This window comes from Macaca fascicularis, chromosome 17, assembly GCF_037993035.2.
Source record: "Macaca fascicularis isolate 582-1 chromosome 17, T2T-MFA8v1.1".
NCBI lineage: Eukaryota > Metazoa > Chordata > Mammalia > Primates > Cercopithecidae > Macaca > Macaca fascicularis.
In genome coordinates, this window is record NC_088391.1 from 20,673,157 (window position 1) to 20,694,627 (window position 21,471).

The 21,471-nt window shown below is 36.0% G+C and overlaps 1 protein-coding gene across 14 annotated transcripts in view; it reads left to right on the forward strand.

The window, feature by feature from the left end:
- The window catches only part of NAA16 (N-alpha-acetyltransferase 16, NatA auxiliary subunit), a 66,477-nt gene that overhangs the window by 11,348 nt on the left and 33,658 nt on the right, over positions 1-21,471 (forward strand). For 11 of the 14 annotated variants that reach the window (XR_012426875.1, XR_012426876.1, XR_012426873.1 and 8 more), the window contains 5 exons: positions 678-812; positions 2,999-3,152; positions 6,920-7,039; positions 9,855-9,950; positions 15,543-15,649. Coding sequence is in view for 6 of the 14 variants with exons in the window: in XM_005585726.4 (XP_005585783.3) it covers positions 678-812; positions 2,999-3,152; positions 6,920-7,039; positions 9,855-9,950; positions 15,543-15,649 (612 nt within the window). In the remaining 8 variants the exon portion in view is untranslated. The remainder of the gene's footprint in view (positions 1-677; positions 813-2,998; positions 3,153-6,919; positions 7,040-9,854; positions 9,951-15,542; positions 15,650-21,471) is intronic. The other 3 variants (XR_012426874.1, XM_065533173.1, XM_074021911.1) reach the window with 1 other exon arrangement.

A 21,471-nucleotide genomic window follows, 5' to 3' on the forward strand; every position in this document is an offset into this window, starting at 1 on the left:
CTGGGTGGCAGTAACTCGTAGGGTATGGCTGTGGGAGTGGGCCTCTGAATGGAGTGGAGGAGAAAATCATTAAAGATTAGAAAATCTTGGGACTTAGAGGATAGATTGTGGGATGGGTGATACACATTAGTTTTGCATTTGCCCAGGGTAACGCCAAGAGTTGGCAGAGAAAATAATACTGACCTACGCTTTAATAAAGGATTTGGGAATGACAGAGATCCAACAGTAAAAATAAGGGATAGTCAGATGTTTGGGTGTTTCCCCTGGCTGTGTCTGTCCTGTGTCTGGCCAATTATTACAATGTATTTACACTGTAAGTACATGTAATTCATATAATAGTTTTATAAGTAGCAAAATGTGGTTAAAAAAAACCATCTTAGTCTTCTTACAGAATGTTTAGTTACCAAAAAAAAAAAAAAAACCTCATTATTTAAAGGTAATTTAATAAGGCAGTCCAAAGGCATGGGCCCCAAAGATGTTTCAGTGACAGCCTCACACTGACTATTACAGGATATTCTAGAACTTTAGTAATTTAGGTAAGAAACATAAAAAGTACTTTTATTTCATGCTGAAACTGATCTTTGTTGATATAGTTCATTAGAATTGTGTTAAAGGTTAGATTGTTTTCTTTAATGAAATAATGAGAATGTTTAGCAAGTTAAAATGTATTTTTTTAGGAGACAAGATACCAGCTTCTTCAGTTGCGCCCCACACAGCGTGCTTCGTGGATTGGATATGCTATTGCATACCATTTGCTGAAAGATTATGATATGGCCCTAAAACTGTTGGAAGAATTTAGACAAACTCAGCAAGTAAGAATTTTAACGTTTTCTTCTACCTTCACAAACGGAGTAGTTGACTTCTTAATTGTCCCTGCCCTCAAATGTGACTTGAAGTATTTGAGACCTATGGAAAACTGGAAAACTTTTTTACATAATTGGAAACAGTTAAAATGTAGGATTTTTCTTCTCTCTGTTTTTTTTTTTTTTTTTTGGAGAGACGGAGTGTTGCTATGTTGCCCAGGCTGGTCTCGAACTCCTGGGCTCAAATGATCATCCTGCCTCCCAAAGTACTGGGATTACAGGCGTGAGCCACCACGCCTGCCTCCACGTTTCAGTGGAGAGTATTCTACATGTGGATTCAGCTGCAAGTTGATGGAGATGGTGCGGATTGAGTCACTTCACTTAGAGTTAATCCCCAACCTTGAGTCTCTTTTCCACTCCTCTGTTTATCTGTCATTTCATAATCTTGACCCTGTCTGGAGTTTTCCAGAACAGATAGGCATTCTCCGTAGTAATTTCCTCTTTGTAGATGCTCTAGACTTGGGCTTCTTCCATCCTGTTTCACTTACTGCTTTGCATTCTGTTTTCTAGAAATTTGTTTAAGTCTTATATAGTATCTTCTATTTATGAGTTTTTATATTTTTTAATCTGCTATTTTTACTCTCTTAAGGGAGGAAATAAACTGTGTAGTAAGGCCGCCGTCTTTACTTAGGTTTTTAGCTTTTTACCTCACACCAGAGAATTCTTGATTAGAGTGGTTCTTTGTTTTTATCCAAGAATCAAGTTCTGACCGAAAGATAGTACTGTATCACATTTGGTGGACTTGATAAAAAACTTTCCTTTAAACACAAAATTATGACATTTTGATGGTTAAATTTAGGTGCTTGCAATTTCTTTCTTTCTTTTTTTTTTTTTTTGAGACGGAGTCTTGCTCTGTCGCCCAGGCTAGGGTTCAGTGGCGCAATCTCCACCTCCCAGGTTCAAGCAGTTACCCTGCCTGCCTCAGCCTCCCGAGTAGCTGAGATTACAGGCCTCTGCCACTGGGCCTGGCTAATTTTTGTATTTTTAGTAGAGATGGGGTTTCATCATGTTGGCCAGACTGGTCTTGAACTCCTGACCTTGTGATCCACCTGTCTCGGCCTCCCAAAGTGCTGGGATTACAGGTGTGAGCCACTGTGCCTGGCCAATTTCTATTTTCTTTTCTTTACTTTTTTTTTGAGACAGGGTCTGACTGTGTTGCCAGAGCGGAAGTGCTGTGGCTATGCACTACAGTCTTGAACTCTTAGGCTACGACTAGGACTTGAAATCCTAGCTAGGACTTCTCCAGAGACTGAGGTATGAGGCAGGAGGATTGCTGGGACTACGGGTGTACCACTGTGCCTGGCAACGTTGGTTTTTTAAGACATAATGCTGCTGCATGTTTAATAGACTATAGTATAGTGTTAATAAAACTTTTTTAGTTTAGTTTTTTTTTTGAGACCGAGTTTCACTCTTGTTGCCCAGGCTGGAATGCAGTGGCAAGATCTTAGCTCACTGCAACCTCCACCTCCGGGCTTAAGCGATTCTTCTGCCTCAGCTTCTTGAGTAGCTGGGATTACAGGCATGCGCACCACGCCAGGCTAATTTTATATTTTAGTAGAGATGCGGTTTCACCACGTTGGCCAGGTTGGTCTTGAATTCCTGACCTCAGGTAATCCACCCACCTCAGCCTCCCAAAGACCTGGGGTTACAGCCGTGCACCACCGTGCCTGGCCAGTGGAACTTACATGCTGGTGGTGTCAAAGAACAAGGGTAGGAAGCCATAAAATTGTGTCACTCACTTCATTGTGGTGGTGTGGAACCAAGCCCACAGTATCTCCAAGGTATACCTGTAATTTTTCATTGATCTTTTATTCTGTGACCTTGCTAAACACTTCTATTAATTCTAGTAGGTTTTTTTTTTTTTTGGTAGATTCTGTAGTATTTCAACCATTTTTATATTTGTATTTAGGATTTGTTGACCTGTATCACTTGCGGGTAGACAGAAGTCCCACCCCATTATTTGTTTTAAATAATGCATTCATTTTTGGTGCTGTTAATCACTCTTCTGTTTGTATCTGCTTGTGGGTTGCCTTCTTGTTTGTGCGAATGACTCTCCTGAGAAGGCAGTTTAATTAAAGGTCTGTAACTGCTTTATATAATTATACAATTAAAGTAATTTGGTCATTTTTTTTCAGGTTCCTCCAAACAAAATAGATTATGAATATAGTGAACTGATACTATACCAGAATCAAGTGATGAGAGAGGCAGATCTATTTCAAGAATCTTTGGAACATATAGAAACATATGAGAAACAAATATGTGATAAACTTTTGGTGGAAGAAATTAAAGGTAAGTTGGCTTCCCTTTTTTTAATGGCCTCAAACAGAAAACAAAAAGCTACATATTTTATTCTCTACGTCTTACATGACACTTGTTATGTATCTGGCAAGGTTCCAAACACTTTATTATTAAGACATTATTAACTAGTTTAATCCTCATAACAACTCTATGTTGTAGTTATTATATCTATTTTGGAGATGAGGGGAACTGAGGAACTGAGAGATTGACTAACCCCAAGTCATACAGTTTAGTAAACTGGAGAGTGCTGGATTTGAATCCAGATTTCATTCTCTTAAGCGGTGTATTATTCTGCCTTCATATTGAGTATGTATCTCTGTATATCCATATGTAGTTAATGAAATACAGTGAGAACCATAATTGATGATACTGGGATCATCATGAACACAAAGGTCATTTATTTTCATTATGGGCTAATTATGAAGACAGGATCCCTATAGTTTTAACAGCATTCATCAACAAAGGGTCAAAAAAAATTTTCACAAAGCTTTGCTCATTAGTTCTCTTTACCTGAGCAATATTGTATTAAATTGAATGTCCAGCTAAAATAATAGTTTAGAACTAAAGTTTCATACAGTTGTAGGACCTCTGAAGTCTGAAGCTTAATAAAAATAATAGCTAATATATATTTTAAAACTCTCCTTCTATTTGAGCATGGTAATTGCTTAAACTGCTTTATTTCATTTAATTTTTTAGCACTTTTAAGATGGATACTATTTATTAACCCCATTTTATAGTGGAAGAGACTGAGGCTTAGAGAGGTAAAGGACTTGCCCAAAGTCATCCAGCTTTTTAAGTGGTAGAGTTATAGTTTCCAAGCACATCAACACATCCTTCTGACTTCAGAGCCCTTACTTTTTTCTAGAAAATAGACATTTTCAGGACAGTTTTAGATTCACAGTAAAATCTAGAAAAAGGTACAGAGAGTTGCCATATATCTCTGTATACCCATAGCCTTTCCCACTGTCATGCTCTGTGGGTTTTGACAAATGTATAATGACATGTATTCACCACTATAGTATTATACAAAGTAGTTTCACTGCCCTAAACATCCTTTGTTTCACCTTTCCATCCCTCACTCCTGCAAACCCCTGGCAACCACTGATCTTTTTACCCTCTGCATAGTTTTGCCATTTCCAAAATGTCATATAGTTGCAATCATACAGTATGTAGCCTTTTCAGATTGGTTTTATTTTTGCCAGATCATTTCTTGCCTGAGAAAGATTGGCTTCTTTCACTTAGTAATATATGCTCTTTTTCCTATGCCCATTTCATGAGCTTCTTACTTTTAACCAGTATACTCTTTCTGGTTAATGTATAGCACATAAGTGATTTAGTTTTTATTATTAATATTAATACCAATATTAATGACACTTTTAAAAGTTATTGACAAAATATGGGTAAATAATTAAATATTCTGATTTCTCTCTTGTTCCATTACTTATTGATGGGAGCAAAGAGGAAAAAAGGCAATTATTTTTCCTTTCTGAAATATTATTGTCGTTTCGTGATTAAATCTTAACTCCCTTGGGTTGCTGTTTCTCTTTCTTGATATTTGTCCTGTAGCATCAATAGGAAATGCATTCAATATAATCCATAAGTTAGATTATTTAATCTTAAAAAAAAATAGGGAATGCAGTTAAGTTAGATTATTTAATCTTAAAAATAAAAACAAATAGGGAATGCAGTTTTTGAAAAGTAAATATGGTACAGTGAAATTAATTCAAGTTAGTATAGGCCGTGAATGGTGGTTCACACCTGTAATCCCAACACTGGGAGGCTGAGGCGGGAGGATTGCTTGAGGTGCAGGATTTCAAGACCAGCCTGGGCAACATAGTGAGACTCCATCTCTACAAAAAATTAAAAAATTATCTGGGGCCGGGCGCAGTGGCTCAAGCCTGTAATTCCAGCACTTTGGGAGGCCGAGACAGGCGAATCAGGAGGTCAGGAGATCGAGACCGTCCTGGCTAACATGGTGAAACCCCGTCTCTACTAAAAAATACAAAAAAAAAAACTAGCCAGGCGAGGTGGTGGGCGCCTGTAGTCCCAGCTACTTGGGAGGCTGAGGCAGGAGAATGGCATAAACCCCGGAGGCGGAGCTTGCAGTGAGAGCTGAGATCCGGCCATTGCACTCCAGCCTGGGCGACAGAGCGAGACTCCGTCTCAAACAAAAACAAAACAACAAAAAAAAATATCTGGGTGTGGTGGTTCATGCTTGTGGTCCCAGCTATTTGGGAGACTGAGAAGGGAGGATTGCTTGAGCCTAGGAGGTTGAGGCAGCAGTGAGCTGTGATTGTGCCACTAGCCCTTCAGCCTGGATGACAGAGCAAGACCTTGTCTCAAAAAACAAAAATAAATCTGCAGATTGCCTATAGTCACATTTATCCTTATATTGCTAGTGAGGGTAATTTGGGGGCCATTAATTTGAATACATAGCTCATGCTTTGCATTATCTACAGAGACAGATCATGGTATTATTTTTAGATTTTCACTGAACTTTGCAGGTCCAGAGACCTTTGATATTCACACAGTTTTCTTTGTGGTCATTAACTTTTTACGATCCTTTAAAAAGCTTTAAAAGTTGGAGATTTCTGCTTATGTATGAATATGTAGGGGTGTGTATATGTATGTATATATATATATATATTTGTCCTAGCATTTCTTTGCTTCATGGTAGTAGCAAATAACAGATGTTTTTTGAAAATGAAAAATATGCTGTTGTCTTATTATATCTGGGATAAGCAGGGTAACAATTGGCCAGAAGATAATCGTGGAGGAATTGGGCACATTTAAAGTTTTCAGTAGCAGATATTTATATGTATTCATTATGTGACAGGCAATGTGCTAACTACCCACTTTTCTCCCCGTCACAAAGCTAGTTAGTGGTGGAGTTGGTAATTATTCCTAGTTCAGTCTAATTGTAGAGTTTGAGTGATATATAAAAATAGTAAAATAATAGTACATAAAACCTGCTATAATGTACTGCCTCCTCCGACATGATGAAAGGAGAAATAGGATGACTTGAAGACATTTTAAAGGGTTGCTTGAAATAGATTGTTTGAGGAATGAGTAATCTTGAGGGCAGGAAGCTGAGGTATGTTCTTTTTTGAGACTGTCCCCTTTATCTTGGATTAGGTGTGTTTCCATCGTATTAGAGAAGTCTGGGTCCTCATTCTCCACACCTCCTCCTAATTTGTGTGGCTTAGTAAAAGGATTTGACCTTTTACCGACCCACTCAGCTAATCTGTACATGAACATGGCTTGTGTGGTTTCCTATTACAAAGCGGTGTTTAATGTTATAATTTCACTGAGTTAAACTTCTCCAGTTTTAGTGATCTTGAAAGGAAACAATGAGAATTGAGTGGAGAATTAATATATGAACTGATAGGAAAGATATATTCAAATCTTGTAGTAGGATATAGGAATGTTCCCTAGAATTATTTGCCAGTCTAATTTTGATGTGTTTGTGTGTGTCTTTAGTTAATTCAAAGGGTATGATATGTGTGTAATGCGAAAGTTTTTTTACTAACAAATTAATGTCCTACGTAAGTGTTTGGAGTGTAACAGGGAGCCAAAAATGAAGGTTCACTTCTGAAGGCAAGCTATGCTTAGTTGCATAAACTGCTACACGTCCAAAGGGGAAGCATACAGAGTTGTGTCTTCTTAACCATCTCTTCATTGATAATGCTTAGTGAAGTCCCTGGGGTCAGATAGATAGGTAATGTTTAAAATGAATATGTCTTTAAACTTAATTTCAGGGGAAATACTGTTGAAATTGGGAAGATTAAAAGAAGCCAGTGAAGTGTTCAAAAACTTGATTGATCGGAATGCAGAAAATTGGTGTTATTATGAAGGCTTGGAAAAAGCTCTACAAATTAGTATGTAATGATTTTTCTCCTTTTTCTCATAACTACTGTTTGAAGTATAATAAAATGTAAAGTTGTAATAATACTTGAGAACAAACAATTTTAGCATTAGTATTCATTTTTCCATTTAGTAAAATTATAGATTAAACATGGGAGTGAAAATGAATTCAAATAGTTACACTTAAGTGTAAGTGCTTGCAGATATTTTAGGTTCCTTGACCCTTACCTGTGATGGTGTTGGGAGGTGAGGCAAAACCAAAACAAAGCAAAACCAAAACAAAGCAAAACCAAAACAACAAAAAAAAATACCAATTTAGAGTAGAGACATGGGAAAGAAAATGAGCATTCCCTTTCTGGGAAGTGTTGTAACTATTTAATATTTTAAAACCATTAGACATTCATTACCCTCAACCTCTAAATAATAATTGGGCCAAACAATTACTGTTGAGGGTATTTGCTTTGATTTCAAACTAGGCTAATTTGTGTAGAGCAAAATGTTACACATCTTCCTTTGAAATTAGGTAACTTTGACCTTTTTAGAAATCTAGTGTGAGTCCAAGACTTTTGTAATTTTTCATAATTAAGTGTTGGTAGGAACTGTTAATATTCCTAAAATCATATTTACTCATGAATAAATGTATTCCTGAAATAATTATGAAACTGGCTCAAAGATGTTGAAACAGCAGAATTTTATTTTTATTTATTTATTTATTTTTTAGAATTTTTAAATTTAAAAAGTTTGGTGAAGCCGGGCGCGGTGGCTCAAGCCTGTAATCCCAGCACTTTGGGAGGCCGAGACGGGCGGATCACGAGGTCAGGAGATCGAGACCATCCTGGCTAACCTGGTGAAACCCCGTCTCTACTAAAAACTACAAAAAACTGGCCGGGCGAGGTGGTGGGCGCCTGTGGTCCCAGCTACTCGGGAGGCCGAAGCAGGAGAATGGCGTAAACCCAGCAGGCGGAGCTTGCAGTGAGCGGAGATCCGGCCACTGCACTCCAGCCTGGGCGACAGAGGGAGACTCCGTCTCCAAAAAAAAAAAAAAAAAAGTTTGGTAAATAGGTAGCTACCCATATTCATTTATAGTAGTATAAGCTACAAGAAAAGTTTAATTGTTGTATCCTCACTAGTATTAATTAATTCAGATGTTCTTTTTATGTTTAAAATTTTACACTGCAAATTGTTAAAAGTTTATTTTCTTAAATATTTTTAAGAAAATGATTAAAATCACAATATTGATTAAAGTAATAATCTGAAGAGAACAGCAAAATTCATATGCATGAAGGTTGAAAACATGGGTTAACTATGATTTTTCTTTAAAGTAGTAACATTACAATTAATAAAAATATTTTAATGTTTTACTAAAATGAATAATATGTTCCATATATCAGGATTCTTGGTTACTATAAAATGTATTGATTACAAAACTAATTACACTACTTTATTGTTTTAGGTAGCTTATGACCTTTCCTTCCTCATAGTAAGTTCTGGAGCTTCAACTTGTGACTTTAGGATATTGAATTTGTTTAGTTTTGTCTTAATTTGATTACATTTATACGGCTTGTTATATCTAGGGTAGTGGAGAATTTTTTTCATACTTGGTGCTTGTCTTTCTCTAAGATGAGGCATGAATATGAGAATATTTTAAAAATATTTATATGCAGTAGCATTTATGTATTAGTATAAGGGTCTTTAATATTTTGTGAAGTCTCCAAATTACTAACAGAGAATGAGGGGTTTTTTTTTTCCCCCCACACATATCTTTGGTCTTAAAATCCAACCAAATTGGAGCTCCAAAACATATTATTGGGGGAAGGAATGAGTCTAAACAAGATCACACCTCTTCAAGCATGGTGTTTACAATCTTGATGCTTGATATTAATGTTGAGTGTCAATACTTATAAACACTACATTCACTACAGAGATACCTTGTTTGCTAGCACCCAGGGTTATTCTTAGGATAGTTATTTTTCTGTGGTTTAGACGACAGAATTTGGATTAAGATCTACTTAAAACGTTATAGTTCTAAAACAGGTTTGCTTTTTCTTAAAATTCCACTATAAATTATCTTATAGCTTATAAATCTCTTTTTGTGAATTATGCAGGACATTATTTTAGAAAGATAAACTACACCCAGATCCTGTTTGCTTGCATATTGTTGTTTCAGAGTAACAAGTAGTTTATGTATAGATACATCCTTTATGTGGTACTATAAAATTAGGTGGCTCTTGGGAGGGAAGATACAACTTTCTGTTAGAAGTATAATTTTGTCTTTTGGAAGGATAATGGACTTTCATTGAAGATTTTAAGTGTTAATGTTAACATGGAAGTTTAGTTTATCTTTTTATATTTTAAACATTTGCAATCATAATCCTAAAAGTGTTGCTCCTTTGAGCCTAATCAACAGACATTATAGGCTTTTATGGGGATATATGTAGGTTTCTTTGGTTCAGAGTGTTTATGTAAGATATGTTATTAGAGATACATTATAAAAAGATTTTCTTTTACATGAGTTGTATGCTAAAGGAATATAGAGAAGTGCAGCATATCTTGAGTCTGTGATGGCTTGTATATGTGATTTGGGTTGTATTTAGAATCTTGCGATGAAACAAGTTTTGGATTTCTCTGGAGATGAGTTTAAAACAGTGACTTAACTGATTATAGTATTTCTCCACCACAGAGTTTTACATGTCATTTTTGCCAAAATTGAAAGCAGCTTTAATATTGTTAATGCAGTTTTATTTATATGACATTTTAAAAGTTTGTTAGCATTTTACCATGGATAAAAGTTTTGATGCTATAAATCTCACCCATATTTACTGATAATAGGCACTTTGGAAGAGAGGCTTCAAATTTATGAAGAAATTAGTAAGCAGCACCCCAAAGCAATTACACCCAGAAGATTACCTTTGACTCTTGTCCCAGGTAATATTAGGATGTCTTTTATAATACTAATTATTTGCCGAAATTACTCAATGTTAATTTATATTTTGGAAACGTGTTTCTGTTAGGGAGTTTATGTCTACAGCAGTCTTGGAGTTGGGAGTGAACAGTTGTGAATTTATTATTTATCTGTTAATAAGAGTGTTATACTTCAATGTGTAGCTAAATGTTGATTTTAATATTTGAAGTTATCTATATAAATATAAAACTGCTTTTCTTAAGTTGATCTCATAGAGGTAGAAAGTAGAATGATAGATACCAGAGCTGGCAAGGAGGGTGTAGGGGGGAGATGAAGAGAGGTTGGTTAATGGGTACAAACGTACAGTTAGATAGAAGGAATAAGTTTCAGTGTTTGCAGAGTAAGGGGACTGTAGTTAAGAACAATATATCGTATGTTTCAGGATAGCAAAAGAGAGGACTTGAAATGTTCCCAACACATAGAAATGATAAGTAATCAAGGCGATAGATACCCTGAATACCCGGACTTGATCATTACACGTTCTGTGTATGTAACGATATCATGTACTGCCTAAGTATGTACAAATATTATGTATTGGTAGAAAAACTGCTTGTCTTATGTGACTTTTAAAACACCATATTTAGAAGGTAAATTCCCTGTAATTAGTGACAAATTATATGTAGTATCATGATTTGAGTGGTAAAAGTTTTGAAGTTTGTTTTTTTTTTGAGTCAAGGTCTTGCCCTGTTACCAGGCTGAAGCTGGAGTGTAGTGGCACAATCACTACAGCCTCAAACCCCTGGGCTCAAGCTATAGTTTTGCAGTTTTATATCTTCTTTTTTGAGCATACATTCAAAGAAATAGTTGTGAGCTATTTGCACCCACCACAGTGTTTTAAGAACAGAATGTCATCATTCACTTGGTTAGCCACTTTCCTGAGTTTTGCTTTTTATCATGCCATTACTTTTATTTTTAGAGCTCCATGTATTTTGTATTCCTGAAAATAAAAACAGCTTTTGTACTTTATATAACTAGGAGTACTCTGGTACGTATTCTGTGATTTGCTTTTATTGTACAATAGGATATTCATGACCTTGAGTCGAGTTATTGTATGTAGCTGAACTCATTTACTTTTGGGCTACATAGGAGGTGGACAGTATATTAGCTCTTCAGGTAGCTAATATCTTTGTTGACTTTTTTAAAAAGTATATGTTTTTGTTGAAGTCTTTATTTTTAGTTGTAAGTACTAGAGATTATGAATTGTATATTGGGACTTCTGGTATTTTGATACAAGTCAGACTCTACAAAGCTAATATCATTTAAACGTATTCTGGAGAGGTGAGGAGTATATTTTATATTCTCAGAGTGGCAAATATTTGTTTAAATTCTTGGGTTATAAGTTTATTTTTACCAAAAGATTGATGAAAATTAAAAATTTTTAGTTGGCTTGTGAAATATGTGAAATACCCTTTAGAAATGTATTTGATTAGACAGTAGATAGAAGTTGATTTTAAAAATTCATTTTATACTATTGCATTTCAGTTCCACATATGAAGAATAGTATTTTTCTGATCCTCCATTTTTTTGTTTTGTTTTTGTAGAATACAGAGAGCAAATTTCTCTAATGTTTTCCAGGGAACATTAAGTCCAAGTGGATATTAATAGGCTTGGTGGGGAGGTTGTTGGTGTGCTTGTGCTTGGGCTGTTCTTCAGCCAAGTAAGTTTGGGAAACTGGGTTAGACACAGCTATCAGGTTTCTATAGGACTTCTCAGAGCTTTTAATATACACTTTGTGAATTTCAAAGATGGGAGTATATGCGTAGTGAGGAGTATTTTCGCTAATAAAAGTGTCTTGTGGAAGATGCTTAAGCTTACATTTCTGTATTTCTTCCTTCTCCTCTTTGTTTTAAAAAATAATAGCTTTTTTGAAATATAATTCATATACCATAAACTTCACTTTTAAAAAGTGTGCAATTCAGTGTTTTAGTATATTAATCATGTTGTGCAACCATCATCTCTGTCTGCTTTCAGAAATTTTTCATGACCCCAAAAAGAAACCCCATACCTATTTCACTCTCTATCACCCCTCAACCATAGTAGCTGGCAACCACCAGTCTACTTTCTGTACCTGTGAATTTGCCTGTTTTTGGACATTTCAAATAAATGGAATCATACCATATGTGGTCTTTAGTGCCTGACTTCTCCTCCTTTTATTGGTCTCAACGTATATTTTGTGTTTCACAATATATTGTGTGTGGGGGGGAATATTTCCTTGGGAGCTTTAAACTGCATTCATATGCTTCTTGGGAAATAAAGAAACCTCGCTTAGCTTTAAGATTACGAACAAGACTTCTTTGTTCTCTTTTTCTCATTTGGAACATGGAGCTTCAGATTTATACTGCCTACATTTATTTCCATAGGCAATATGAGTTTGCTAAAAGCCCTCAATACGTGGCAGTATAGGGTAGGAAATACATTTTTACTGAAAGAGCCTAGAGTTTTTTTTACTGTAAAGTGTGATCTAGGTTAAAGTGGAACCATCCTAGACTCTCTTGGACATGCTGTCTTTGAAATGTCATAAAAATCTTTTTACAAAACAGGTCTCAGTGGAGGGGTCTGATGGCATGGGCTTTCAAGGTCATCATCGCTTTGAGATTCTGACATATGTGTATTTACAAGGCTCCAGTGAATATATATAAAATTATTCAAATATTTAATTTTATCTGTGCAAAGCCAAATATTTCATGATTTTTTTGCCTGTCTAGAAATGCTTTCATGATCAATTAGAAAACCATTTTGGCATTATCAAAAGCAGTAAGATCTTCCTCAAGAAAAATGATGCATCTTGAGAATGCAAGGTGAAAGTTTTGATAAAGCCTTTCCATTTTTTAGATAAAAGGGCTTCATACCACAGAACAAGAAGGAAATTTTCTAACACCCGAAAATATTAAGTGCTCTAAAAATAATGAAGGGATAAAGGTACTTTTCAAAATAATTAGTTCAATTCATCATGTTCTATTATGCACTGGCTGAAGGGTAGAGAGAGGGAAGGAAATAATCCAGAGTATTAAACATAGTATACTAATTAAATTTTGCTCCATTATTTAGAATGGATTTCCAGTGAGTCAGAAACAGACTATTCTTGCTGTTTACACTAATTATTTTAGGAATTAGTATAAACAGGGACATCATGTTTTGGGGACATCATTCTGTGTATCTATCTGAGAATTATTTAGGTAACCTGTTTTGTGAGCAGTAATGCTAAAGAGGCACATAATAATTGATGAAAAAAATGAGATGGATAAATCATAAGTAATTTGGGGATATGGTGTGTGACTAAGCAGTTGGGTAGCTGTGTCGGCTTCTTGTTTAGGTGATAAATTCACACAGTTGCCAATTAGGTAAAAAGTTTATAAGTTCATGAAGTCTTTTTCTTGTCTGTCCCTTGGCAACTAAGTTTACTTCCCCTGCAGACATCCATTGTGATCAGCTGATGGTGTATTCTTCTACAAATATGTTGTGCATGTGTGAGCAAAAATGTGTAGGAGATTTGTTTAAGGTCACACCCCTCACCCTGCTTTTTGCAAACATGCGGTAGCATGGATTGATGGATTGCTGCGAACCTGGGTTTTCTTTTCACTTAACTCCGTATTTGGAGATTAGTCCTGGATCAGCACTTAAAGAGCTTCGTCATTTTTTTCATACCTGCACAATCTAATAAATCAGATTTGCCAATGTGATCTGAATAGACTGAGAAAGTTGACCAAGGAGGAGTTCAGAGTGGCTTCTGCCGTGTAGATAAAAGGCTTGTTTTCTCAGCGGTTGATTGCAAGTATAGAAAACAAAATATTAACTCTAAAATATAAAAACTGTCAGATATCAGAGAAGATGAGGCATTTATTGAGTGATTACTATATGGAAGACATTGTTTATTGTTATGTCTTACCTCGTTTGAGCCATACAAGTGTACTCTTGAGGCCAGTGATGGTATTGCCTTCATTTTACAGTGATAAAACCGAGGTTTTTAATGGACAAGTTATTTGCCCAAGGTTGCACACAATTAAGTGGAGAAGTCTGCATTCCTCTAAGAAACAGCGTCTCTTATTGTCTCCCACAATATTGTTAGCTTTTGTTGTACACCAGAGGAATTACTGGAAAGATGCAGTCTCTGAAACTATTTTTGACTTTTAAAGAAGCAATGGTGTGTAATTTAACCCAGGATGAAGTTTTATGTTGTCTTCGTAATCTGTGATTTTTCAAAAGACCAGTATTGGCCAGGCGTGGTGACTCACACTTGTAATGCCAGCACTTTGGGAGGCCAAGGCAGGTGGATGATGAGGTCAAGAGATCAAGACTATCCTGGCCAACATGGTGAAATCCCGTCTCTACTAAAAATACAAAAATTAGCTGGGCGTTGTGGCACACGCCTGTAGTCTCAGCTACTTGGGAGGCTGAGGCAGGAGAATTGCTTGAACCTGGAAGGTGGAGGTTGCAGTGAGCTGAGACCACACCACTTCACTCCAGCCTGGGTGACAGTGTGAGACTCTGTCTCAAAACAAAAACACCCCAGTATTTTGTGTATGATCTAAGAGATTAGAGATTATCTGAATACAGTCTTTATAGTTAATCGAGTTAAATTTTTGTATGACATTTAATTATATTGAGTATGCATGCATGTTTTGTTCAACATGGTCAGTCACAACAAATAAAAATAACCATTTTGGGTTGTTAGATTTTGTTGTGCAGTGTTGTGATTCATTAAGAAATCTTAGGAGGTCATTTCAATCATCCTACTTGAGGCTAAATCGTTCATGACATATATGTGGTTTTTTTTTCCCAAATGATTATGTAAATCCATGTCCTTATGTATTAGTCCATACTGTCAAAAAGTTCTTATATCTCTGTATTTAAAATTAAAATTCTTTGAATACTCTCTGCTTTCAAAAGGTGATGACAAAAATCATTTGTAGGGGTTTAGCAATGAAAGAATTATGTACTTGATGTTGCAAACAGATTGTTTATTTTAGTTCTAATGTTAGAATACCCAGAGCTTAGTCTAATGTCTAACATCAATTTACTTTATTGTTGGCCTCACTCACTGAGATGTTAAGTTCTCTAGGGTAGAATTAATTTTTTTTTTTTTTTAATTTTAATCATTGCTATATCCCCAATACCTAGAACAGTGCCTGGCATGTAGTAAGTGCTTGACACATCATTGTGGAATGAATGAATGAATGTTGAAGTAAATGACAAATTGATTTGGGAAGACATTTGCAAATACCAACTTAGTGTTTAAAAAGATCTTGTGGCTATCACTTGAATATAGTGCTGGTTACAATAGTCTGCTGCAGAGTGCTTTTTGCATATCTGCAGGGTTTTGAGCTGTAGACTGAGTGTGCTAGTCAGTGAGAGATTAGGAAAGATATTTGATATTGTGCTAAATTCAGAATGGATAGTTGATAACTTTTACTCTACTTAAAACTGTTTGACTTTTTTGGTTTATAAATTGGATAGGAGCATAATTGTTTCTGAGGGAGCTTTATTTTTGCTTAGAAAATCATTTTAAGAATTGTTTGCATGAACCAAAGAATAACAAAGTATGCTTTTGTTTCTAGGTGAAAGATTTAGAGAACTAATGGATAAGTTCCTGAGGGTTAACTTCAGTAAAGGATGCCCACCCTTGTTTACTACTTTGAAATCTTTATATTACAATACAGAAAAGGTAAAATTTGGTATTTATTCAGATTTGCTTTAGTCTTTTTACTAAATTGTAGAAAGATGTCCATGTAAATAATGTGCTATTACTTAAGCATTTTCTCTGTTTTAGTAATGTTACTTTACTTTCAGTCTAATAATGTACTGAAATTATATGCCTGTAGTATAAGTGATATCAAAGTAAGAGGGTTTATGAAAGCACTACAATTATAAAGATTGTTTATTTTTAATGGATATACTTCTTTTAGTAGCATTTTAAATTTGACATTGTTACCAAAGGTATATATTTATTCTATGATTATTATTTTATGGTACGATTATGGATTTTTAAATTAGTTATGCATGCGTTTAAAGTTAGAGCTTGAGTAATTGAGTTAGTGCAACAGTAAAATGCAGTTTGGTCAAATTACTGGTGTAAATTACTAGTTTTAATCAGTAGGCTGCATTTAATAAATACAGATTTAGCTAGTTCTTGAATAAAGAATTGTCTTTCTGCTTTTTAAAATTAGAAAATAGGCCAGGCGCGGTGGCTCACGCCTGTAATCCTAGCATTTTGGGAGGCCGAGGTGGGCAGATCACGAGGTCAGGAGTTCGAGACCATCTATGGTGAAACCGCATCTCTAATAAAAATTTTAAAAATTAGCCTGGCATGGTGGCGGGCGCCTGTAGTCCCACCTACTTGGGAGGCTGAGGCAGGAGAATGCCGGGAACCCGAGAAGTGGAGCTTGCATTGAGCTGAGATCGCACCACTGCATTCCAGCCCTGGGTGACAGAGTGAGGCTCCGTCTCAAAAAAAAATTTTTTTTAGAAAATAGGCACTTAAATCTTGGTCTTAAATTAGAAAGACAATTAAAAGTTAATAGAAAGCAAGTTATACTTTTATTTCCAAGTGTTGCTTCTTACTTTTTAAAGTCTAAAATCTTGTTGTCTTTTCTGTAGTCAGTTTTTTAAAGTTACTAGTGGATAAGGAAAAGATTTTATTAGAAATGCCAAAACAATTTTTAGTTAAGCTTCTTTCATTTTTTATTTATTTAGCTTTGATTCATAATAATTTGTAAATTTGCACTGATTGTGAATAATACAATGTTGGAAATATCAGTTGTAGATATAGCTGATTGGCATTTTCCTACCGGTGGCAGCAGGTTTCATAAACAAAAGAAACAACTGATGATCTCTGGTACCCAATTAGAATAAAACATCATTTATGTTAAAACAAAAACAAAACCCTTAACGATTCTTTAATGTCTGTTGTATGGTCTATTTGACTGCAGTGTTTCTGCTGTCAGTTTTTTGAGAAATAGTGATTGATTCCTATGTAAACGTGTACCCAGTGCCTGCCAATAATTTCTGTAGATTATTTAACATTGGGTAAAATTCTTTTGTTCTTTTTGGTGAGGGTGACAGAGAAGAAAGGTTGGATAAAATGTCAGAAATAGAAAGAAATCTTATGTATGTGAATTAGAGTACTTCTTTTATAACGGTCTTGCAGCAGCTGCTGACTGCAGTGGACATTAAAGGATTTGTTTCTCTTAAGCTATTACAGGGCTTTCACAGGGTGTTGTTCGCAGGCATAGGCTTTTTACTTTTTAAAAATTCTTCCAATATTGATCCAAAGTTGCCATTACAAAAATGTTAAACATTTTTTTGGTATTTTATATAAAGCATGAAAATTATATTTTTGAATAAGGCACTGAGAATACACTAATTCATATAGGAACCATCTCTTTAGTTTAATTTTAAAGCAAGCAACAGGAATGCTATTAGAAATGCCAGAAGACCAAGTGTGTTTGCAAAATGAATTAAACTGCAGAAAATTGAGCTCAAGTTATCTCAATTTAGTATAGTGAGAAAAAATTTGCAAGTCTAAGAACTGTTTCTCAAATAATTTTGGCCACATGTATCTGTAATTACTTATGAGAACCTTTTATTTATTTATTTATTTATTTATTTTATTTTATTTTATTTATTTATTTATTTTTTTGAAACGGAGTCTCGCTCTGTCGCCCAGACTGGAGTGCAGTGGCGCGATCTCGGCTCACTGCAAGCTCCGCCTCCCGGGTTCACGCCATTCTCCTGCCTCAGCCTCCGGAGTAGCTGGGACTACAGGCGCCCGCCACCACGCCCGGCTAATTTCTTTTTGTATTTTTAGTAGAGACGGGGTTTCACCGTGTTAGCCAGGATGGTCTCGATCTCCTGACCTCGTGATCCGCCCGCCTCGGCCTCCCAAAGTGCTGGGATTACAGGCTTGAGCCACCGCGCCCAGCCTATTTATTTATTTTTTAATATTTTTTAGTTAAATTTTGTAAGTTTTGTGTTTGACTTTTTTTGTAGTTTCAAAGAAATTATTTCAGTAGTTTTTGGGGAACAGATGGTGTGTGATTACACAGATAAGTTATTTACTGGTGATTTCTGAGATTTTGGTACACCCATCACCTGAGCAGTGTACACTGCACCCCATGAAACCATTTAAAAAACTGCACATTTCTAATCAGCAGTGAAACCTGTTTTTGGCAGTTAGGTGGATTTTTAACTTTCAAGGAAGGATTTCAAGGAGGTGAAGTCTGATAAACAGTTATTGTTTGTAAGTTTCCAAATATTATAGAGTAATTCATGTTGGTAGCATGAAAATGAAATTGTCTTTTGAAGTTAGTTTAAAATGTAGTACATTTGCAAGAAATGTATTTCTTAAATGTCTCCAGCATTTTAATTTTTTTGACAAACTAGAGTTTGGGTAGAGTGGAAGGCAATGAGTGATTGTCAGACAAATTCCATAACGTTTTTGTTGTTGTTTTTGTTTTTTTGAGATGGAGTCCCGCTCTGTCACCCAGGCTGGAGTGTAGTAGCACTATCTTGGCTCACTGCAACCTCTGCCTCCCGGGTTCAAACGATTCTCCTGCTTCAGTCTCCCAAGTAGCTGGGAATACAGGTGCCTGCCACCATGCCCAGCTAATTTTTTGTATTTTTAGTAAAGACAGGGTTTCATGATGTTGACCAGGCTGGTCTTGAACTCTGTCCTTAAGCGATTCGCCTACTTTGGCCTCCCAAAGTGTGGGATTACAGGCATGAGCCACTGCGCCCGGCCAAGTTCCATAAGGTTTTTTAAAACATAGGTAGGTATTTGAAATGGCCCTCATTTTACTTTTGTCAGTGAGGTTTTGGAAGGAATCTTTGGTGAAGAAAAGGAGAAATTTTCATTTTCCCAGCTTTCTTTAATGTTGAAATAGAATCTATAAATTCTGATATCAAGGTGTTCTTTTCTTTTGTAAATAAGAATAAAATGTTACTAAAAATATATTTATACCCCTTTTAAGTTAGATTTTGTTAAAGTTAATATTGTTTTCTTATTCGTTCGAATATAGATGTCCTGTCCATAACAGATAACTTGCTGAGATGATATACATTTGCTTACTTGTTTTGAAAAGTACTTAAAAAAAATTGCCAGTCTTTGAGTGAGGCTTTGGGGTCTATCAGTTTTGTTGATCTTTTCAAAAAAAACCAACTCCTGGATTCATTGATTTTTTTTGAAGGGTTTTTTGTGTCTGTATCTCCTTCAGTTCTGCTCTGATCTTAGTTATTTCTTGCCTTCTGCTAGCTTTTGAATTTGTTTGCCCTCACTACTCTAATCCTTTTAATTGCGATGTTAGGGTGTCAGTTTTAGATCTTTCCTGCTTTCTCTTGTAGGCATTTAGTGCTATAAATTTCCCTCTACACACTGCTTTAAATGTGTCCCAGAGATTCTGGTACATTTTGTCTTTGTTCTCATTGATTTCAAAGAACATCTTTATTTCTGCCTTCATTTTGTTATTTACCCAGTAGTCATTCAGGAGCAGGTTGTTCAGTTTCCATGTAGTTGTGTGGTTTTGAGTGAGTTTCTTAATCCTGAGTTCTAATTTGATTGCACTGTGGTCTGAGAGACAAGTTTGTTGTGATTCGTGTTCTTTTACATTTGCTGAAGAGTGCTTTACTTCCAATTATGTGGTCAGTTTTAGAATAAGTGCGATGTGGTGCTGAGAAGGGTGTATCTTCAGTTGATTTGGGGTGGAGAGCTCTGTAGATGTCTATTAGGTCTGCTTGGTACAGAGATGAGTTCAAGTCCTGGATATCCTTGTTAACCTATAGAAGATATTTTTTATGTACCTTAAATCTGTTAAGTAGTATTAAACTAAACAAACAATTTAGGTTGCTATATATAGCATAGGGATTCCAGTGTCTGTCATGCCTTACTGAAATCGTATCATTTTTACTAAAGATAATGGTAAGAATATTTCTAACTTAATTTTTTGTGGATGTCATCTCATTGAAAATATCAGTTGTGTATTTATAGGTAATAACCACCTTTAAATGTTCTGGTAATATGTACTGTTTTCTTCTTATGAGTAGTTAAAAAGGGGACAACTTGCCAGCCATGGTGGCTTACGCCTATAATCCAGCACTTTGGGAGGCTGAGGTGGGAGGATCACTTGAGACCAGGAGTTCAAGACAAGCCTGGCAACATAACAAGAGTCCATCTCTACAAAAAACAAAAACAATTAGTTGGTCATAGTGGCATGTGCCTTCTCTCCCAGCTACTTGGGAGGCTGAGGTGGAAGGATCCCGTGAGCCTTGGAGGACAAGGCTGCAGTGAGCTGTGATCAGGCCGCTGTACTCCAGCCTATGCGACAGACTTGAGACCGTCTCAGGGAAAAAAAAAATGAAGAACACCTCCTACTTTTAGAAAATAACTGTTATATACTTGAAGTGCACAGATGTTTTCATCTGTTTTGTATTGTAGTCTCTCACATATTGTATCAGACCAAACTTTTTTTTTTTTTTTGGAGAGGGAGTCTTGCTCTGTTGCCCAGGCCGGAGTGCAGTGGCGCACTCTCGGCTCACTGCAACTTCCGCCTCCCAGGTTCAAGCGAGCCTCCTGCCTCAGCCTCCCGAGTAGCTGGGACTACAGGTGCACGCTGCCATGCCTGGCTAATTTTTCAGTTTAGTAGAGACAGGGTTTCACTGTGTTGCCCAGGCTAGTCTTCAACTCTTGAGCTCAGGCAGTCTGCCATCCTTGGCCTCCCTAAGTGCCAGGATTACAGACGTGAACCACTGCGCCCAGCCCAGATCAAACTTTTATTGTAAATAATTGTTTACTGGCTCTATAAAATAGTGTCCATTTCTTCTAAGTGTGAATAAAGAACCTTGCCTAGTAGTATTTTTGATTGGGCCTCAGAGTCCTTCTGTTCCAGAGTTGGCATTAACAGCAATAATAAAAAATCAAAACTGGAAACGACTAACATAGTATTCACAACATCTGTAGCAGTTTAATGAGAAGATTTTATATGTACCATAGTCTGCTGGTGGTCTGAGTCATAATGCCAACAAATTATTTCTGTAATGCTCATAGATAAGCTGTCCAGTGGGACAGTGAGTCAGATGTTTGACCAGCCGTTTGATATGGTACACAACTAATATGTATTGTGTATTAACTTTTCACATTGATGATATTTATAAGGAATCTTATCTCCTCACTTTTCTGTTGGCATTTGTGTAAGTTTGTAGCACTCTTCCATCAGTTTCCATGTTCTCAAATAGTAAAAGTGCTGAGTAACTTGGCACAAAAGTTTAGAAGTAATTTTTCATCAAAAAAGTGCTATAATCACAATATAGAAAATTTGGAAAACAGAGGAAAGATCTTAAAAAATGGGAGGGAAGCCCAAACAAAACCCAGTTATAAACCACCTCATGACTATACAATTTAAAGGCATTTACACATTTATTTATTTATTTTATAAATAAATGAAATAACATCTTGCTCTGTCTCCCAGGCTGGAGAGCAATGAATGGCCCAATCAT